This window comes from Pristis pectinata, chromosome 1 (assembly GCF_009764475.1).
Source record: "Pristis pectinata isolate sPriPec2 chromosome 1, sPriPec2.1.pri, whole genome shotgun sequence".
Lineage (NCBI taxonomy): Eukaryota > Metazoa > Chordata > Chondrichthyes > Rhinopristiformes > Pristidae > Pristis > Pristis pectinata.
The window spans coordinates 113,823,387-113,844,701 of NC_067405.1; the positions used below are offsets into that span (position 1 = coordinate 113,823,387).

A 21,315-nucleotide genomic window follows, 5' to 3' on the forward strand; every position below is an offset into this window, starting at 1 on the left:
TCTGATCTTATGAAATGGAAAGAAGTCATTAACACAGCAGATGCAGATGGTTAGGTTCACCGACTCAGGAGCAAATAAGATTTTAGCCCAATGGGATTTTGGGGGAAGGCATGGTAGTGTAGCAGTTAGCGTAATGCTTTACAGCGTCAGCGACTCAGGTTCAATTCCGGCCACTGTCTGTAAGGAGTTCGTACGTTCTCCCCGTGTCTGACTGGGTTTCCTCCGGGTGCTCCGGTTTCCTCCCACATTCCAAAGACGTACAGGTTAGGAAGTTGTGGGCATGCTATGTTGGCACCAGAAACGTGATGACACTTGCGGGCTGCCCCCCCAGAACACTATGCAAAATATGCATTTCACTGTGTGTTTCGATGTACATGTGACTAGTAAAGATATCTTATTGAAATAAAATTCATCTGGTGTATACATATATTTTGGTCACTTTTATTATATAAGCAAATATAAAGCTCAGTCAATTTACACATGATAATATTCCTCAAATTTTAGTCAATTTTCTTGTACTGAGGCATTTTGTTATTACTAACGTGTCTGGTGGATGCTAAAGTTGTGGTTCAATCGTGAACTACATAAAGTCATAAAGTTGCGCATATCATAGGGAAGGATGATTGTGTTTTGCGTGACTGCAGTAATTTGATGAAAAGCAATATACCTATTTAAATTGGAGATGGAATACTGCATGTAGTTGTAAAAACTATACTATAAAGGTATGAAAGTTATGAAAAATATACAGCATTTGTTCACTTTAAAGCTGTAACAAAAATAACTTACAGTAATGAAGGGAGATTTGAGAAAGGAGGGGGTTTTCCTCTTCAGGGTTAGATTTTAGGAGTTGGTTTTCAAGATTTTAAAGGGTTAAAATAATGTTAAATAATGACTGTGTTTTTACACCAAAAAAACACATTTCGCACAACCATACATAAGAAAATGAAAGGCTGAGAAACAATTCTCAGAGATAAAGAACTCCCAACCATTAAGTAGAGTCCATGAAGTATTCTAAAAACAATTAATCAGTGGTTAAAAAAATTAAGACGCAATGAAAGGCATGTAAGCAAGAAGTGAGGTGAGACAATATGGATCACACACTGCCAGAGGCTCGATAGGCTGAATGGTCTGTTTCTGTGCCTTTACAATTTAATTAATCCTGGAATTGATTCAGAGGTACTAGTATCATAAAGTGAATTAAGTAAGAGTTTACCAATTAGTAAGAAGTGCCTGTGTTTGCATATATCCAAGTGCCAGCAGTCACTTTAAAATAGTTTCCAGAGTTTACATCATAGCCACCTTATGCAGAGTAATATCACCATAGATGTTGACCTTGGTCACTTCTTTCAAACTCTTAAATCGATGTTTGAATTCAATCAAATGTTGTTGATTCACAGCCACCTTGTATTGTGCTGCTTCACCAAGAATCAGTAACTGCAGGATTTAAAAATAAATAAATTTATTCCATGCAAATGTTATTGTACTTGTTAAACATCCCTCAGTTATTGAATTTGATTCTAATTCCTGCAATGAAGAACAAACTTGCATTTAGATAGCATTTTTTACATACTCAGGTCACCCTAGAAAACTACAGAGCTAGTTAATTATTTTGAAGTGCTGTCACTCTCTTAATTAAAGAAAACAATTCTTCTTACATAAAGGTTTAAGTGCCACTTAATAAATAAGATACTATTAAATTGGTATAATAGGATACGTAGAAATGGATGAACTATTAGTGAAAATACTAAATACATCATTACCAGTTACAAATAAAATTTTCTGTTGCAGCATTAACTCATCTCAACCTTTGCAGCCATTGACACGGTCAACAATATTAGTTTTATCCACATTTTCTTTTATGGTCCACTTTGTTTGCATATTTCCCACACAATCACAGAGTACTTTCAACAAAGACTTTTCTTCCCAACTCTGTTTCTACCTGCAGAACCCACAAGGAACTAACTTTTTTTTTGTTCTCTACATTCTGGATCTTAGGAATATTATTCACTGACCTGGAAATTTGTTTCCATACATATACTTGTAAGACGTGGCTCTTTTTCTCCAGCACAATTCTCAATTCACTCCCCTTTGCCATACTCATTTGTAATTTTGGAATATCTGTTAGCTTCACCACTTTCCAGATACTGAAAAATGTATCTGGAAACTGGTGAAGCTAACAAATATTCTAAAGTTACAAACAGCATCTTCTGTAATATCATTAACCTTCATTACTTTGGTTGTCATACTGCTTTTCCAATATCCATTCCTCATTGACCAGCCACACTCTGTTGTAATCAGGAGGAAAACTGTAGATGATACTCTCCCCTACAGCCAATATTTTCTGCATAAAGACTGATCCTAAGCTTAAAATGTAGTAGTTTAAAATGACTGAGTGGTTTGCTAAAGTCTTTCAGTCAGCTAAGCATCAACCAAACAATACAAGTTGATATTTGGACAGACACTTGAATAGGCAAGGCATAAAAGGATACAGACCTAGTACTGGCAAATGGTAGATGGCAAAAAAGGTTAACATGGACATGGTGGGCTGTTTCAGTGCTGTACAACTTTGACTGTAAGAATCAGAAAATTATTACATCACAGAAGGAGACCATTTGGCCCATCAAATCCACACCAGCTCTTGAGAGAGCAATCCAATCAGTTCCATTCCATTATTCTTTCTACAAATTACTTTCCCTTGTGACCATCCAATTCCATCTTGAAAACTGATTGTGTCTGGGTGGTGGAAACAATCAATGGATTCCAGATAGTAACCACATTCTGCAAATTAAAGTCTTTCCTCACATCCTCCCAAGTCTCTTCCTAATCACTTTAACCCTAAGATGGCTGGAGCTTGAACCATCCATAAGTGGGAATTTTCCTTCTCTAAGAGGTTACTACACTACATCAACAATTCCTTTCCTCCCATAGATGCTGCTTGACCCACTGAGGTCTTCCAGCAGATTGTCTGTTACTGCACTAACTCATTCTGGTTGCTAGGTAGAAATCTGGTTCAACCTTATGGGAATACTTCATGAGTTCAAAATGGGGATAAACCATGTGCAAGTGTTTGCTCGTATGGTAACTTTAGTATATAATGGGGCAAGTCAGGGAAGTAGCATATGGTTGACTCCAAGATTTTGCAAAATTGATCCTGAAAAGTGATCTTCCAGAATCTGAAGCTCTTTTTTTAAATAAGGCCCCTTATTGGATCAATCAAATATTTTCCTTTTGTAGGAAATGGGAAGAAACAAAAAAATGAAGGAAAAGTGAGGTGTGCTGAGGTTCCCTGTGTGTTTTAATAGATCAGTGAGCTAATGGTTAAGGTTCCCAAGAGACATGTTCTTAATTCCAAATCACAATCTGCTGCTGATCCAAATTTTCAGATTAAATTCAAAGGCATTGATCAAGAAACACCTGGAAAACAGTAAATTAGAAAGAACAAGGCTTTGTCAACCAAATTATTTTCAATTATTTAATACAGTGGAGATGGGGCAAAGAGAAAAACTACTGATTCTAAAATCCTTTTTAATAGAAATTAAATCAAATACAAAGCAGGCAGTTTTGTTGAAAACCCCAGAGAAAATCTTAAATGTTATCTAAAAGACAAATTGCTGTATATATATGTTTAAAAAAAACCTTTCCAGGAAGTCAACTGGGAGAAACAAACATCCTCACCATGCTCAGTCAGTAACCAATGTTCACTTAAATTGAATTGCTATGGAGTGGAGGCCTTTGGAAAGGTCTTCCAAGGGATACTGGGAAAATCCGGTAAAACTGAATATGCAACCAGGTAATTGGAAGTTATTCCCTCATGGAAAATGGCAACAAAGAAAAAGAAGTAATAAATGTATTGCTTGAGATAGGAACATCAAGATTTTGACAAATCCGAGCATTTTCATTATATCCTAATTAATGGGCAATCTATGTGGACTGCCACAAAATTGAATAGGGACAAAAATGGGTGTGGCATCATGATGTACTATTATCTGATGCTATTCAGTGTTTGGCAGGTATCATGCCACACCCGTGTAACCAATCACAACAACTTGGATCTGTACAGTGCTTTCAACAGTGAAGTAAGTACACAGAAGCGGACTCAAAATTTCACACTGAGCCATGAAGGGATACACGTAGGGTCATAGCTAGGCTTTCTAGAGTATTGGAGGTAGAAGTGAAGCTATTTAGGAAGGGAATTCTGCTTTAGGTGCTTTGAAACTTCAGGCAGAATAGTGGACCAATTTAAAATTAAGGCTGAAAAGGCCAAAATTGGAGTATTACAAACAACCTGGAAGGCTGCATAACTGGGGGAAATTGGAGATATGGAGGGATTTAAAAATAAGGATGACAACTTCATAATTAAAGTGTTCCTTAACCTGGAATCAGCATAGATCCACAAAGACAGGAGTTTTGGGTGAATGGTACTTGACACAAGTTAGAGCCAGGGGCAGCAAAATATCAAAAATAGCAATATATTTGCAGGAGTTAGAGAATGAGCAGCCAGCCAAGAAAGCAAATAGAATGGTTGCTCTGCTTGCCTCTTAATGCCCAGCACCTGTGTGACACCATTTCATCCAACAGAAGATGAAATGGACAAAAAGCATTTGTGATCTCCTTTATACACCTAGAGACTACAAAGCTGCTACTCCAGTCCCTGAAGAACCAAACATTTGAGAATTCCCAGCCACAGTTATTGGTATTCTAAAACTTGGCTACCGAGGTTAGTGTTATTGGAGCTTTCAGTGATTACTTTCTTAGTTGAATGCAGACATCTTATCCAGCCATGTTGAGATTTCAGAATTGTTCCACCTTCCCAGAAATCTCTCCTCTCTCTTCCAGTAGCCTGTCCTAATGTGAATTGCCTCCATTCATTTGCCCTTGGCTTGCTGTATTGAAAAGGAATGGTCTCTTAATGTAGTTACATTCAGAGGCAAAAACAAGCTGCTGGTGGAACTCAGCAGGTCAGACAGCATCTGTGGAGGCAAGGGGATAGTCAACGTCTCAACCCAAAATGTCGACTATATGTTTGCCTCCACAGATGCTGCCTGACATGCTGAGTTACTCCAACAGCTTGTTTATGCTCTATGTCCCAGTATCTGCAGTTTCTTGTGTCTATGTTCAGAGGCAACTGATTTGTGCAAAAGCCCTGAAGTCAGCAAAAGAAAAATAGTTCATCACCTGCTCCACCAGTCCCTACAGAGCTTCTAAAACATGAAATAACTCTTGACGGCAACAAAAGTGTGTAGAATAGCAGCAGCAATCAGAACAACTAAATCAGCAAGTATTAACTTGCATTATTTAAATACATTTAAACATGTTTCTTTAATATATTTCAACCATTTCTAAATGCCTAATCATCAGAGACATTTGGAGACAGTGAAGAAGACTTCTTAACAGCACTGAGTTGTCAGAAAGCTATCAGGGTGAACTGGGGGTGTAGGGTCTCAGTTTGTACCACCTTTTGGGACCGCTACAGCAGTGAGACCTCCAAGGCTGTAAAAGGTGAGTATAACCATGGGTAACATGATGTGCAGGGTAGGATATCCACAATCTCATTAGGTATAAGAGGAAAAGGATACAATAGCCCATAGTGAAATGTGATGGGGCATATCCTAAATGTGAGGGAGAGGATTGAGACAGTAACTCCTGAACTATTTTAATGACTGGAAAAGGCCAAGAAATTCCTATAAAAAGTAGGCAAGGTTGAGGCAAGATAGACAAGGATAGCCAACTTTTTCTTCTGGCTTCCATCAGGGTACATACAAGAACTTGAAACCAGGAGGATCTATAAGTTTTTTAAGTTAGTCAAGCTGGAAAAAAAACAAAAGGAAATCTAGCATATTAGTAAATTAAAGCTAAGGAGAGATTAGAAAACACCTAACATTTGATACAAAGCATCATTTAGAACTTAAGACCCAAGAAACTAGGGAAATTCACAGCAGTGACTAAAAGTAGTCAGTTGAAAGAAATAGCTTTTTAAAAAAAATTTCAGTGAATGATCAAATATCACATTTTGTGAACTGGAACATTCTGCAATGATTTTATAAAATTAAAAACCCTAAAGTATCCAAGTTCAATGTTTACGCCATGCCTCAGATTCATGTCTCCCATAGACGTTTCAAACAGCAGAGGCAGATGCATTTTCTTCAGAAAATAATTTAATGTATGTTTGCAGTGCTGATGTCATTTGAAGTGCAAAGGGCCCCAAGCCATTCTTTCAACAGCTATTAGATTCAGTTTGAGGCCTTATGTTATTGCAATCAGCAGCTGGAAGAATTAACATAAATTGAAAGCAATAATAGATAACCTAAAGGCAGGTTTGACAACCAATGGAGGAAAATATCATTTGGGACTGTTAAAGGCACATTATTTGCATGTGTAGATGAGGGAAGGAAAATGTAGACATTGTTGGAAAATGACCTGGACCCACCGGAGAACAAAAGAATGTCAGGGTCTTTTCGGATATTAGCCATAATAATCGAATTTCATCAACAGGGCTACATTATTGAATATTAAGCAATAGACTACCAGAGGGGAAACAGCATTGGAGGACCTCCAGGAAGCTCTGTACCCAGACCCAACATGAATATTCTGTGATTGTCCCCAAGGGTTCATTCTTCTTTTAGATGCATCAAACACTGGCAAAATGGCAATAGCATCAAAGTGGCCATGTGTTTATAATATGCACAAGCAGACAGGTGATACCTGAAGAATGCAACTATGTTATAGTGAAGGCAAATAAGCACTCAAACGGGTGATAAAGGCACTAAAGTCTGTTACACTAAGTGCTTTATAATGGTTGCAGTTAGTTTCATTACACTCCAGATTTCCATCTGTGTGTGGTGGTAAATGGAAGTACAGGACAATGCAGTAACCTTTTTGCTTACCCATAAACTCCAGCCAAGGCCTTCTGCCCTGTGTTGTTCTATTTTCCAGGTGCCCATGCTGCATTACTGACTCAGCAAAACCCCCCCCTTAGAGGTCATGGCAGGAACCTTGCCAACAGCCTGCTATGATTATACATCGGCTCTCAACCTAGGAAATTGTTGACCAAGGTTGCCCAGGAAGACATGGATCTGGGAATTTTCCATGTCACAAGCACCAAGTGATTTTAACTTTTTTTAAATTAATTAAAATTAACTTTTAATTTTTAAAGATTTTTTTCCATTAGCATGCCACAATAGTAATGTGGGGGGATAAAGAACCAAAACCAGGTATTCTCATCTTGGACTGAAAAAAAATTATGGCAATTTATAGAAGAGGAAGATACATAGAGCATTTCTACTTACTTTAAAATATTCTCCTTTCTTGAATGGAAAGCCTGGTATACCTCTTTCTTCTGCACCCCACTCATTTCTAATCCTGCTATTTCGAACAATAGCTTGATGATGGCCACCTTCCTTGAAGCGAACATTGAAATGAAAAACAATATCCTGGCCGGAGTAGACATCGATGGCAAATCTGTGAAAATAAAATTTAAACTTTTTTTTATTCCATTGGCTTGTTTGCTCGTGCACATTCAATCAACTTAAGAGGCATCAAATGAGATAGAAGACTATTTGGTCCACTAAGTCCATGCTGCCTCTCAGAGCAATCCCATTTAATATTATTACACCACTTATTTCCCTATAACCTATCTGCTCTCACATAAATTGCCTGCCCGATTCTCCTATCACCCACTGACACTAGAGATAATTTACAGTTGTCAATTAATTTATCATCACGTCTTGTTGGTCGGGAGAAAATCCACCCGGTTACAGGGAGAACATGTAAACTCCACACAAACAGCACCAGAAGTCAGGATTGAACATGAATCACTGGAACTGTGTGGCAGTCACCCTCACAAATATATGAATTAGAAGCTAGCCACTTAATCCCTCAGTCCTGCTCCATTATTCAATAGGATCATGGCTCATCTGATTGTAATCTTAACTCTGTGTTCTCAGACCTTTTGCAAGGTCCAGCTTGGTAGGCTGGTCCAGAAAGTTAGAAAACATGGGATCCAGGGCAAGATAGCAAAACTGGATACAAAATTGGCTTGGTGGTAAGAGGCAGAAGGTGGTAGCAGAGAGTTGTTTTTCAGATTGGAGGCCTGTGATCAGTGGTATGCCACATGGATCAGTGCTTGGTCCTTTGTTGTTTGTCTTATATATTAATGATTTGGGTGAAAATGTAGGTGGCAGGATTACCAAGTTTGCACATGACACCAAAATTGGTAGAATAGTGGACAGTGAAGAAGGTTGTCCAAGGTTACAACACAATATAAATCAGCCGGGAAAGTAGACAAGGGAATGGCAGATGGAATTTAACTCAGACAAGTACAAGGTGATGCATTTTGGGAAGTTAAACCAGAGCAGGACATATGCAGGAAATGGCAGAGCTCTGAGGAATGTTGTTGAACAGAGAGAGCATGGGATACAAGTACATATTTCTCTGAAAACAGGAACACAAGTAGACAGGATGGTCAAGAAGGTGTATGGCATGCTTGCTGTCATTGAACAAGGCACTGAGTATAATGGAGGCACAAGAGAATGCAGATGCTATCTCCACAAATGTTGCCTGACCCACTGGGTTCCTTCCAGTGAATCAAAGTGGTCATAGTTTTGCTGAACTCTAGTGATTAGGGTTGTGCCAGTTGATTCAAGAACTGAATGGTTGAATGGAAGTAGCTGTTCTTGAAATACTACAACTTCCTGTTGTTCAGATGGTCCAGAGTAGAGTGAAGAGCCAGAGAAATCATATCTGCTGTTGACCTGTTGTGGAGGTAGGCAAACAAAGCAGATCCAGGTTGCCTCACAGATCCAGGAGTTGATTCATGTCATAACCAACCTCTTGAAGCACTTCATTACAGTTGATATAACCACTACCAGATGCTAGTCATTGAGGCAGGTCACCACGCTCTTCTTGGGCAATGGTACAATAGCTGCCTTTTTGAAGCAGACAGGAACCTCAGACTGCAGAAGTGAGAGGTTGAATATGTCCGCAAATACTCTTTTAACACAGATTGGTATTGGTGTAGGTTTATTATTGTCACTTGTACTGAGGTACAGTGAAAAGCATGTCTTACAAACCAATCGTACAGGTCAATTCATTACACAGTGCAGTTACACTGAATTAGTACAGAGTGCATTGAGGTAGTACAGGTAAAAACAATAACAGTACAGAGTAAAGTGTCACAGCTACAGAGAAAGTGCAGTGCAATAAGGTGCAAGGTCACAACAAGGTAGATCGTGAGGTCATAGTCCATCTCATTGTATAAGAGAACCATTCAATAGTCTTATCACAGTGGGGTAGAAGCTGTCCTTAAGTTTGGTGGTATGTGCCCTCAGGCTCCTGTATCTCCTACCCGATGGAAGAGGAGAGAAGAGAGAATGTCCCGGGTGGGTGGGGTCTTTGATTATGCTGGCTGCTACAACGAGAGGTAAAGACGGAGTCCAAGGAGGGGAGGCTTGTGTCCGTGATGCGCTGGGCTGTGTCCACAATTCTCTGCAGCTTCTTGCGGTCTTGGGCAGAGCAGTTGCCGTACCAAGCCGTGATACATCCAGATAGGATGCTTTCTATGGTGCATCGGTACAAGTTGGTGAGAGTCAAAGGGGACAAACCGAATTTCTTTAGCCTCCTGAGGAAGTAGAGGTGCTGGTGAGCTTTCTTGGCCGTTGCATCTACGTGATTTGACCAGGACAGGCTGTTGGTGATGTTCACTCCCAGGAACTTGAAGCTCTCAACCGTCTCGACCTCAGCACCATTGATATGGACAGGTGCATGTACACTGCCCCCTTTCCTGAAGTCAATGACCAGCTCTTTAGTTTTGTTGACATTAAGGGAAAGGTTGTTGTCATGACACCTTTCCACTAAGCTCTCTATCTCCTTCCTGTACTCCGACTCATCGCTGTTTGAGATACGGCCTACAACGGTGGTATCATCTGCAAACTTGTAGATGGAGTTAGAGCAGAATCTGGCCACACAGTCATGAGTGTATAGGGAGTAGAGTAGAGGGCTGAGGATGCAGCCTTGTGGGGCACCAGTGTTGAGAATAATCATGTTAGTTAGTTTGTTAGTAGTTAGTTGCTGGAATGAGCTGCCAGAGTTTGATGAGGCTCTACGGGGCACTAGTGAGGCCTCATTTGGAATATTGTGCGCAGTTTTGGGCCCCACATCTTAGGAAGGATGTGTTGACGTTGGAGAGGGTTCAGAGGAGATCTACGAGGATGATTCCAGGAATGAAAGGGCTTACGTATGAGGAGCGTTTGTCGGCTCTTGGACTGTACTCACTGGAGTACAGAAGAATGAGAGGGGACCTCATAGCGACATTTAAAATATTGATAGGAAAGGACAGAGTAAATGTGGCTAGGCTGTTTCCCTTGGTGGGTGAGTCCAGGACCAGAGGGCACAATCTTAGAATTAGAGGGTACAGTTTCAAAACAGAGATGAAGAAAAATTTCCTTAGCCAGAGGGTGGTGAATTTGTGGAACTCCTTGCCACGTACAGCAGTGGAGGCCAGATCAGTGGGGGCGTTCAAGGAGGAGATAGATAGATATCTAAATAGTCAGGATATCAAGGGATATGGGGATAAGGCAGGAAATTGGGATTAGAATAGTTTTTTCTTTTTTTTTTCTTCCCCCATTCCCCATTTCTCATTTCTATTTCCCTTTCCTTGGAGCAGACTCGATGGGCCGAATGGCCTGCTTCTGCTCCCTTGTCTTGTGATCTTGTGAGGAAGTGCTGGAGGCAGGGACAATAATAACATTTAAGAGGCATCTGGACAGGAACTTGAATGAGCAAGGGATAGAGGGATATGGAATTAATGCAGTCAAGTGGAATTAGTATAGATAGGCATGACGGTCAGCATAGATGTGGTAGACTGAAAGGCCTGTTTCCATGCTATACGACCCTGTGACTCTACCCCTGCTAAACTTTCAACTGTTGCTAATCAACAATCTGCCTTAAAATCATTCAAAGACTTCTTCCACGGCCCTTTGAGGAAGAGGGCTCCAAAGATTCATGGCCCTCTGAGGGAAAAATATTCCCTTCTGTTTTAAATGAGTGATTCCTTTTAAACAGGGATGCTTCATTCTAGATTCTCCCACAAGGACCAATCCCCTACACATCTACCCTGTCAAGATCCCTTAGGATCTTATTTTCAAATCAAGCTCCTCTCAGTCTTCTAAACTCCAGTGAATACAAACCTAGCCAGTCCGATCTTTGTAGAGGACAACCCAACCATTCCATGTATTGGTCTTGTAGTTATGCTCCACACAAGATTTCAACCACCATTATTAATCTAACACTTATTCTTCATTTAAGAAACAAAAATTAGACAAAACTGGAGTTCACAGTTACTGTTCTGGAAGAAGAGAACATGGTGAACCTGCTCCCCTTCTGTCCTTTCTACCCCAACTGGCTTATTAGAACACCTCCACTATTTCACTGGCATGTTTAGGAAGGAACACAGAGGACCAAGCCTTGAACCTGCACTGACTGTTATGTTCCAAGCAGGAAATGCTCACTCTTTCTAAGCTTGTAACCCTCCTTTCTGCAAATCCACTACAGAAATAGGCATAGATGGGCCTTGCCTTCTTTGTTGCTTATCGTGATCACGACACGGCACAGGATGGACGATCATGATGCTTCTCCTAATTGAGATGTCTCGAACTAGGTTCATAGACTCAGAATAAGTGGTTGACAGTTTAGGATTGATGAGGAGGAGAAAATTCTTCACTCAGAAGGTGATGAATCTGGGGAATTCATTCAAATCATATGTCATTAGATTGCTAGATATTAAGAGAGTCAAAGAATAGGGTTTAGTGCAGGAAAATGGCACTGAGGTAGAAGATCACCCATGTTGAACAATGAGGCAATATCAAAAGGACTAGATAGCCTACTCCTGCTCCTAGTTCTTACTTTTTTCATGTTACTTTTGAGTATCTGGAATGCAAATTCTCCTTCATTTCTCTGGGCCCAAACTCATTGTTATTCTTTGAGTCAACTTCCTTCTTGCATCCATGTTCAGCTACCTTCATTCTTTGGTGTGGGTGAGTAGAAATAGATGACATCAGTGATGATATGGTAACAGTGAATCATAGAGCACATGGGAACTGAATGAGCAGCAAATTCTCAGCAGAGAAGAAAACTGCTCAAAAATTTACTAAGGAGGACTTTGAATTTGGATCTTTGAGAAAGGGAATGTTCAAGAAGAAACATAGCTAAATGTAAGGACCAGAAATGACAGCCACCTTCTTCAAAATCACAACTCTCATTTTAAACAACACAAGAAAAGCTTTCATAATAAGAACATAAGAAATAGGAGCAGGAGTAGGCCATCTGGCCCATCAAGTCTGCTCCGCTATTCAATAAGGTCAAGGCCGTGATCTGGCCTTTTGTTGAGCACTGTGAAAAATCTCTTTGAAAGTCTTCCACTGTTCCTCAACTGTCACACCATATAGCCTGTGTTCCCAGTGTACACTAGTGAACTCCTCCCTCAACCCATTTGTAGTCTCCCTTGTTTAGGTATAATACACTGGTTTTAGATCAAACTATTGCACCCTCCATTTGTATGAGAAATTCAATCATACTGTGATCACTCTTTCCAAGAGGATCCCTAACTACAAGGTCGTTAGTTTTACCTGTGTCATTGCACAGGACCAGACCCATAATAGCATTTTGTAGGTTCAGTAACATGCTGTTCAAGGAAGCTATCACATATGCATTCTATGAAGTCCTCCTCAAGACTGCCTTGACCAACTTGATTCGCCCAATATATGTGCAAGTTAAAGTCCCTCATGACAGCTGCCGTTCCATTCTTACATGCATCAGATATTTGCTGGTTTATTGCCTGTGCCACTGTAACGTTATTATTTGGTGGCCTATAGACAACTCCCACCAGTGATTTTTGTTGACCTTAACTATTGCTAATCTCTACCCAGATGGATTCAACATTCTGTTCCCTGGATCTTGCATCACCTCTCACTATTGCCCTGATCTCATCCTTAGTTAAGAGCACTACCCCACCTCCCTGCCTATCCTTCTGTATTACATGATACCCTTGGATATTTAATTCCCAATCATCTCTACCTTGCAACCATGTTTCTGTAATGGCCACTAAATCATACCCCATTGTACTGATTTGTGCTACAAGTTCACTGATCTTGTTTCGAATACTACAGGCATTCAGATAAAGTGCCCTTACACTCATTGTCCTTTTAGAATCTAGTAACCTTTGTGTCCTTTGCATTTGACTTTTCTGTACTCCACTCTTACTTTTCTCTTTTCTAACTTTTGCTTTGGTCTCTGTATTGCTTCGCTCTGTCTTTCTGCATGGATTCCCATCCCCTTGCCATATTAGTTTAAACCCTCCCCAACAGCACTAGCAAACAATCCTCCCTAGGACATTGATCCCAGTCCTGCTCAGATGTAGACCGTCGGATTTGTCCTCTTTGTTGCAGATATCAATGAAGTGCGTGGCAGCTCCATTGGATTTGTAGTAGACCCCAACACAGGAGCAGAGGTGGACCACTCAGCCCCTCAAGCCTGTCCCACCATTCAGTACAATCATGGCTTCTTGTATGCCGGTTTCCCATACCCTTAATTCCTTGATCTAAACAAGAAATGAAGGGATCAGTCAATGCATTTTAAAAGTACAGCTTGCAGTGGAGGTGGCAGAAGGGAGAGAAGCAACAACACACTGGCTTCCAGACATTACCACCACAATGCACACTACTGCTTCCCATTGCCTTAAGGATGCGAAAGAGGTTATTAGGCTAGCCATCCAACCAATCAGTAGGGAAACACCCAAAGGTAGAATTGCTGTCTGCTGGTAACATGTGGCAGAGTTAATCTCCTGATCAAGTGCAGTTCCAGAGGCTGAGAAAAACTGTAGAAACGGGATGATCCCCATGTTTGGGCAAGGTGCATACACTTCAGTGGTGTTTTTCCCAGTAAACAGCAAACAATTGACTGATATCCATACAGAAGTTGAAAACATCATGTCATATATTAAATACACTTTATGCTGAAACACCAAAACTTACTTGTCAACATTCATTTTGACAGTCGCCTCAATTACCAACAATTTCATTGGAATCCAACCTCCTTGGATAGGAAGTTCATAAGGTACTGGCTGTAAATGCCAAATAAAAACAAAATCTAAGAATATGAATTTAAAAAATTACCACACCTCCAATGAAACACTTCTGAATTATGAATAATTTCAAGGTGCTAAATTCACCTCACCTCTACTCCAGCAAAGATATAGGAAGGAAAATATAAAAAAAATTTGGAGCTTTCTCAAACTGGCTTCTCATTTATGGTTTATACCTCTAAGCCACAAGAAGCCCATTGAAAATGATCCCACTCCCTAAAAGTGTTGATCAATCCTGCTTGAAGTGGGTCACCCCCAAGCTAGTCCCACTGTTGCATTAACTTAGCAGTTGCACAGCTTGTAAGGACCTGGCAATTTTGCTGCTTCAGTCGTTCCACAAGGTGGAGCAGGCCCTAAAAAGTGATAAGGATGCAAGTGGTGGAAAGTAAGGCCCCACCCACAGATCACCCTGAAGGCCTTCGAAACAGAGTGCTATCATATGGGCCTTTCACTTGTTTCCAAATGTCTCTGGTCAAAGAATTTGGAAACAATTGATAAAATTTAAAAAAATTAAAACATTCAAAGAATATTTAAGAAGTAAAATAATTTAGAAGCACATTAAACTGCTATTAATTAAAAGCTTTGCTAAATGTGCCAGCTCTGACTGGCTTTATGCTGAGAGGCGAGATATGAAATAAACCTAGCGTCTTTGCTCAGTAACTTACATAATACCTCTTACCTCATTGGTAAGGCCAGGGATGGAGCAAGAGGCCAGTTTGCATTGAACATCTGCCTCCACCATGGTCCTGACTATGATGCTACAGAGCAGAAGTCCAGAACGTGCCATTGAACACATTGCTGCTTGCTAGCAGTTCTCCATGGAACTGGTAGCCAGCTAGGAGCACATTCCAGCTCATTATTTTCATCCTGGGGGAATCTATATTGTGCATTCATAATGGGTTGGATTTTGCTAGAACAGTGATGTTAATAATGCTCACAAGTATTCAAACATAAATTTCTCAGCAGTTCACAATGATGAGAAACATGCCGAGCTGCCTTTCCTCTATTGCAGGCAAAACACCAGGCTTACATAGCTATATGGCCGAGAGAGACTGTTTTAAAATACATAGTAAGATGCAAGGTTGTTGTACTTGCATCATACATACCAATCATACTGGAAAAGTATGTCTTATTCATTTTAGTGTAAGCAAATATTTAAAAGGCACCATAGGTCTTAATTACAGCCAAGAATCATTCTGATACTGAAAACCAACTTTAATAAGTGTGGAGTTTATTCCTTCAGATGTTAGCTATAGCTGGAGATGTAAAAAAATTTAGATTTAAAAGTAGTATATATCCTGTTTATCCTTTTTTTTCCCTAGCATTTCTTTTTCTATACACAATTTGACCTGAAGTTCAATATATTAACTGATTTTTGGTTCCTGGTTCAAATAGTGTGCTACCTATTGACAAACTCTTCAATCCCATTGTTTGACAGGTCCCAGAACCCTACAGACTTAACTGCACTGGCCCAGAATTTCTTCAAAGTGCCAAGCCATTCTCCTACCCAGCAAGTCTGTCTGGAGTGTATTTTCCAGTGACAAGCATCTCTTGCTGTATTTCCCCTGCATCAAGTTGGTGAATCACCTTCCAAATCCTGTGCCTGGACAAATCTGCAGATCCTATCTATTTCCATGAGGACTATACAGCAAAGCCAAAGGTAATTTGTTTTTAAATAATTGAAAATGTTAGAGAGAAATATCAGTGTTTTAGACTTTGTTGATTTTAACAATATTAAATTAAATTAAATTTTTAAATTAAATTTTTTAAATTAAATTTTTTTAAATTAAATTTTAGTTACAGCGTGGTAACAGGCCCTTTTGGCCCAATGAGTCCACACCGCCCATTTTAAACCCCAAATTAACCTACCCATACGTCTTTAGACTGTGGGAGGAAAGGGGAGCACCCGGAGGAAACCCACGCAGACACGGGAGAACGTACAAACTCCTTACAGACAGTGACGGGAATCGAACCCCAATCGCTGGCACTGTAATAGCGTCGCGCTATTATATTTTTAAAAATCGCTTCAATTTCAATAGATTTTACATGTTATTGAATATCAGAGACATCCAAAAATTTTAACAAATCAGTTGGCTCTTACAACAGGCAAGGCTTTTGCCCAGCTCACTGACTGTCAAAGGGATGCTCAAGTGCACTTGCTTAAAGAGCCAGTTACTGCTGAAAGAATGCTGTTGAACTCTTGGGATGTGAAGACAAAACAAAATTAGCCCCTCCACTTCCTTACTAGGAGAAGGCAAGAGTGAGCTTAGGAGTGGTGGGGGGAAAGGGGAATTAAAGTGATGGGACTGCAAGTGGGTAATCCATTGGGGGGGGGTGGGTGGATGGAAGGGGGAGTGTTGGGCCATCCTCTCTGGTCAATTGTAAATCCAAAAACAAACCTCTGTTCTTTACTGATTTTTATCTAACTTCACTTGCATTTTTGGGGATTTTTTTATTTGAGCCCGTGGTTATCCCTATTTATTCAATATTGTATATAGCCCAATTCCTGCCTTAAAAAAAGTTTGTAGCAATCTTTTGGCTAACACTATATTTCTTTAAGGTTTACAAGTCCACAGTCCATTAATGTTTTTCAAAGTCATTATGTTTACACCATCAGCAAAATTTACAGATTCATTTACCTCCCTATCCTTTTATTTACTTAATATTAGGCAGCCATACACTCCTATCTTTGATGATCTGGGGTTTCTTTTATAAATGCAAAGTGTTATTACAATGAATGTCTGAATGTACCAAGATATGGAACAAAAATTTGATCCATTTACAACCCAATGTTACAACAGTGCAAAAGGCTCAAATATTTGAGATTTGTGATCTTAGAGTTCTCAGTTGCAGGACTGACATCAAAAATAAGGTCTGGAAGTCATTGAATACACGTTATTACATACTGATTTCAAAGAAAATCAACACTTACCAACGAAACAGGGCACGGAGGTCCCGGCTGCCCTGGCTGTCCCGGCCAAGGTCCCGGCTGCTCCGGCTGCCCAGGCCAGGTCCCGCTGCTTCCTGCTGCCCAGGCCAAGGTCCCGGCTGCCAGGCTGTCCCGGCCAAGGTCCCGGCTGCCCAGGCCAAGGTCCCGGCTGCCCAGGCTGCCCCGGCCAAGGTCCCGGCTGCCCAGGCCAAGGTCCCGGCTGCCCAGGCTGCCCCGGCCAAGGTCCCGGCTGCCCAGGCTGCCCCGGCCAAGGCCCCGGCTGCCCTGGCCAAGGTCCCGGCGGTCCCTGCTGTCCCGGCGGTCCCTGCTGCCCTGGTTGTGGATTTGTGGCACCTGCATTCAATGTGCCAGCACTTGAAGGATCAGGACCCAGTGCATCTTCCAGCTAAAGAGATAAATATTTTTTATAAAATATACTTAGAAAGACAAAATTTATATTTTTTGGTAAAGACTAAAAAAAGTAAGGTTTTAGCAGTAATATTTCAGCAAAATTCATAGCTGCAGGGTAAGGCATAAAACTGCAGTCAAGGAAGAAGCTCACCTAGTAATTGTTAACTTTTTAAAGACACTGCCCAACATGCATTCAGAGCACATCACACAGACCTAGACTGTTCTGTGGGGAGCTAGGTAATCTGAGTTGGACAATAAATATGCTAACAAATTCATCCTAGACCATGATGATACAAAATTTGTTGTCAGGATTCCTGCTTCCACAACTGCTGTGATAATGAGCACATGGAGAGTGAGCATGCACCGAATCAGGGTTTGCTCACAGTCTGTGTTAATTGTGTTCTTAATTGTGACAAGGTTGATTTTGTGGATACCTTTGTGTCTAGGGCTGGATAATTCCTTGGTTGAATCTGGCCCACTGCACAATTTCAAATGGTCCACTGAGTCGCTTTCAGTTGACACCCACCATCAAGGAATAACAGAACTGCTCTTCTGAAGAGTATTTGCCATACCCCTGTACAGATGCTCAAATCTTCCCTTCCATTCACAAACCCCTGCATTGCTGTTCTTGCACTCCATTGGTAAGTGAGGTCCAATGGATTTCAGTTGAGAAAATAAAGAGCAATGGACCTTTCAAAGGCAAGGGAAGACCATCATTAATGATCGGTGAACCTTGAAGCAACCCAAAAGAGAACAAAAGCTCCACACATGAAAGATTAGTAAAGTTAGAGATTATATGAAAAATATGCGTGACAATAAAGAGAAGACATACATACAGATGTGGAGAATGTTATGGTGCATCTATTCCAAACACACTAAAGAGTTAAGTGTGGTGTTTAGTGATAAGTGAAGCAGCTGGTTTCTAATTTTATTAGAAGAATGTATAAAAGCAGTGAAAAACAATCACACGAAGACCCTGCAACCTCAAGTAATCAAACCAGAATTTGATAAAAAGGTCATGATAATATCTTTTGACTCAAATTAAATTGTGTATAGTCCACTTGGAAAATGTGATAATATCTGGCTTACTACTCATTCTGGTTTGCATTCTCACTTGTTGCTGGCTTCATCCCCATCTGTGTGTATTCACTGAGTGTCCAGTGCTGCTTTTTCAATTTAGTTCCCAATATTCCCATTTTCATCTGGCAGAACATCTCTAACGTTTTATACAATTAGCATCTGATCCATGGATCATAACTCTCTCAAGATACTTTGTACATTGCAGTTTGGACTGGAGGACAGGGGAAACAAGGCAACATTTAGGGTGTAGCCCACTAATACTCACTGTGAAGCACAAATGCATGGCAGATTGGTTGGGCACAAAAAATGAAAAAGAAACTCAAATTAAACCAATGATTAATAATATTTGATTGTAACTCTAACAGAATTGAAACAACATGATTGTTGGAATACACAGATATGTTTGAAAGGTATTACTAAAAATGTTGATGTCAAAAACAGATAGTTTTTCATACTCACAGATAATTCATCCTGAAAAACAAAAAGAAATGTGTTCAAATTAATTTTTGCAACAAAGGAACAACTAAATATTAAATACTATCTTTTTTAAGGGAATTATTTAAGTCATCCGCCTCTAAATGATGATGGGAAGGGGAGAAGGGAGCTGTGTCATACTGGAGTTTAATCAGACATTGTTCATTCATTTGATAGGGAGTACACCAAAGTTTCGAATAGGAGAAATTCAAGATAAGACATCAAGTTGAGTTCATTGTCATGTGCACAAGTATGGTGAGGTACAATGATAAACTTGCTTGCAGCAGCATCACAGGCACGTGGCTAGAGACAACACACAGAATATTATATATATATATATATATATATATATATATATATAATACATATATTATATATAGAATATATTATATATATATATACACATGCAGATTATTGCTCTTATGTATAGTCTGTGTGTTTGTGTGCGCGCGCGCGTACGTACGCAAGAGAGAGAGATTTTAATAATATTAACATGAAGAGGTGGGTTTTAGTTTGTGTCCTAAAAGATTTAGTTAGGCAAAATTATCTATATATTTTTGCAAGTCATCAACATTTCTGGATTGTGGGTAGGATCACATTCCTATAATGGGTGTGTAACTAACGTCACTAAGAGACAATTTATACATACCTGTAAAACTACATTAATCCTAATAGCAACTATGTAAACTAACCTCTAACAGAAGATTCTTGTAGTATCAGAAACTAGTTATCTATGAATTGCAACAATTTTACAATAAATTAAGACATTTCCTATATCCATCCCCATTCCACAGCCAATGCACAATTAGAGGATATTGCCTCAGTAATAACAGTGATGTTGGGAGAATTCGGGTGAAAAATGATGAGTTTGTGGCATTTCTTTTGGTAATGTTTTTCCCGGGAGAAAGTGGAGGAAATACGGATGGAGGGGAGAACAATCGTAGAGAAGGAGTGGGTGAAGAAATGATGATGGGGTGTGGGAAGAGGTACGAATTGGAGGGGGGAGGGGAGCATGTATTGTGCCGGGGAGGAGGTTCATAAGGCGTGGACCAGGTGGAGGGGATGGAGATGGCGAGGGAGTAAGGTGGGGTGAGCAGTTTGTGTGTGGCTGGGAGGAGGAGAACTGGGCGAGGGCCAGTGGCAACCAGCCCTTTGTGAGACTTCCTTGCCTTCCGTGCGGGAGAAACGATTTTAAATCGACAGTTTTAGTGTTGGAGCAATTCCGCTTCCATTATAATGAGTCCAGAAAGTTTTGTCATTTCTTACCATGATCTCGTTGATGCTGTCGGATAGGAAAACCTGCAGAAGGAAAGGGATAATGAATCAAGCAGTGCTGCCGAGGAGGTGGAGGCCCTGAGGAGTTTAGAAAAAGTTTTGCAGCAGAGAAGTCGTGCAGCTCGCCTCGCCCGCGCCCCCGATTCCAGCCATTGGATCGCGTTAGGGAGACGGCAGGAAGGCAGAACACGCATCAATTGTTCCCGAAAACATCGACCCAAAACCCATTCACGTCGACTCGAACACCAGGCCCAGCTCTAAACAACCTCACCCTCCCAAAAACAAACCCCGGGAACCCCTAACCAACGCAGGGACTGCCTGCCTACCTCCCCCCCCCCCCCAAAAAAAACGCACAGTACGATGCGCGGGATGTTGAAATACCTGTTCCTGTACCCAGTCCTGCCTATGATTTGGTCACAATCTCACTTACTACAGCTTTTAAAACTTCGCCGACGCCCTCTAAACAGTCATCGCGTAGCCTCTCCTTCACATGATAAGGGTGGAGTTGCAGAACTGTTCAGGCATGCCCTTATTTAACAAACGAACAATATCTTGATTTAACCGGCTTTGAATGACGGAGCTGAACATTAAAGAGTAATATTTGCATTTGTTTGGTCGGTAAATTGGCTGCTGTAAATTCCCTTCAGTGTAGGTGGATAGTCATGTTAGAACGGTTACAGAAAAATAATGGGACGAATGGAATTGTGCTGAGAACCGGAGTAGCTTAGATAGTCTTCTTTCAGAGTACAGTACGGAAACAGGTCCTTAGGCCCAACCTGTCCATGCCGACCAAGGTGCCTATCCGAGCCAGTCCCATTTGCCTGCGTTTCGCCCATATTGCTCTTGGCCTTTTTTATGCACATATCTGTCTTTGTACAGCACCCTTCTTGACTTCTGGGTGTCCTATGACCAACAGAGCATTTGAAATAAAACACAAAATACTCGGAGGAAAAATCATTTTTAGCGAGAGAAACAACGTTTTAGGAAGCTAATTTTAAAACAAAGTATTTTT

General features: G+C 40.5%; 1 protein-coding gene across 1 annotated transcript; it reads right to left on the bottom strand.

The window, feature by feature from the left end:
• Positions 1–419: 419 nt before the first annotated feature.
• On the bottom strand, positions 420–20,761 carry LOC127567756 (galectin-3-like). The gene is made up of 8 exons (XM_052010758.1): positions 20,685–20,761; positions 20,295–20,327; positions 19,014–19,025; positions 17,198–17,469; positions 17,067–17,139; positions 14,025–14,113; positions 7,287–7,458; positions 420–1,434 (listed from the first exon to the last, which is right to left on the bottom strand). Exons 2-8 carry the CDS (start codon positions 20,295–20,297, stop codon positions 1,285–1,287), a joined length of 771 nt encoding a protein of 256 aa, XP_051866718.1. The 5' UTR covers positions 20,298–20,327; positions 20,685–20,761; the 3' UTR covers positions 420–1,284.
• Between the last annotated feature and the right edge of the window lie 554 nt (positions 20,762–21,315).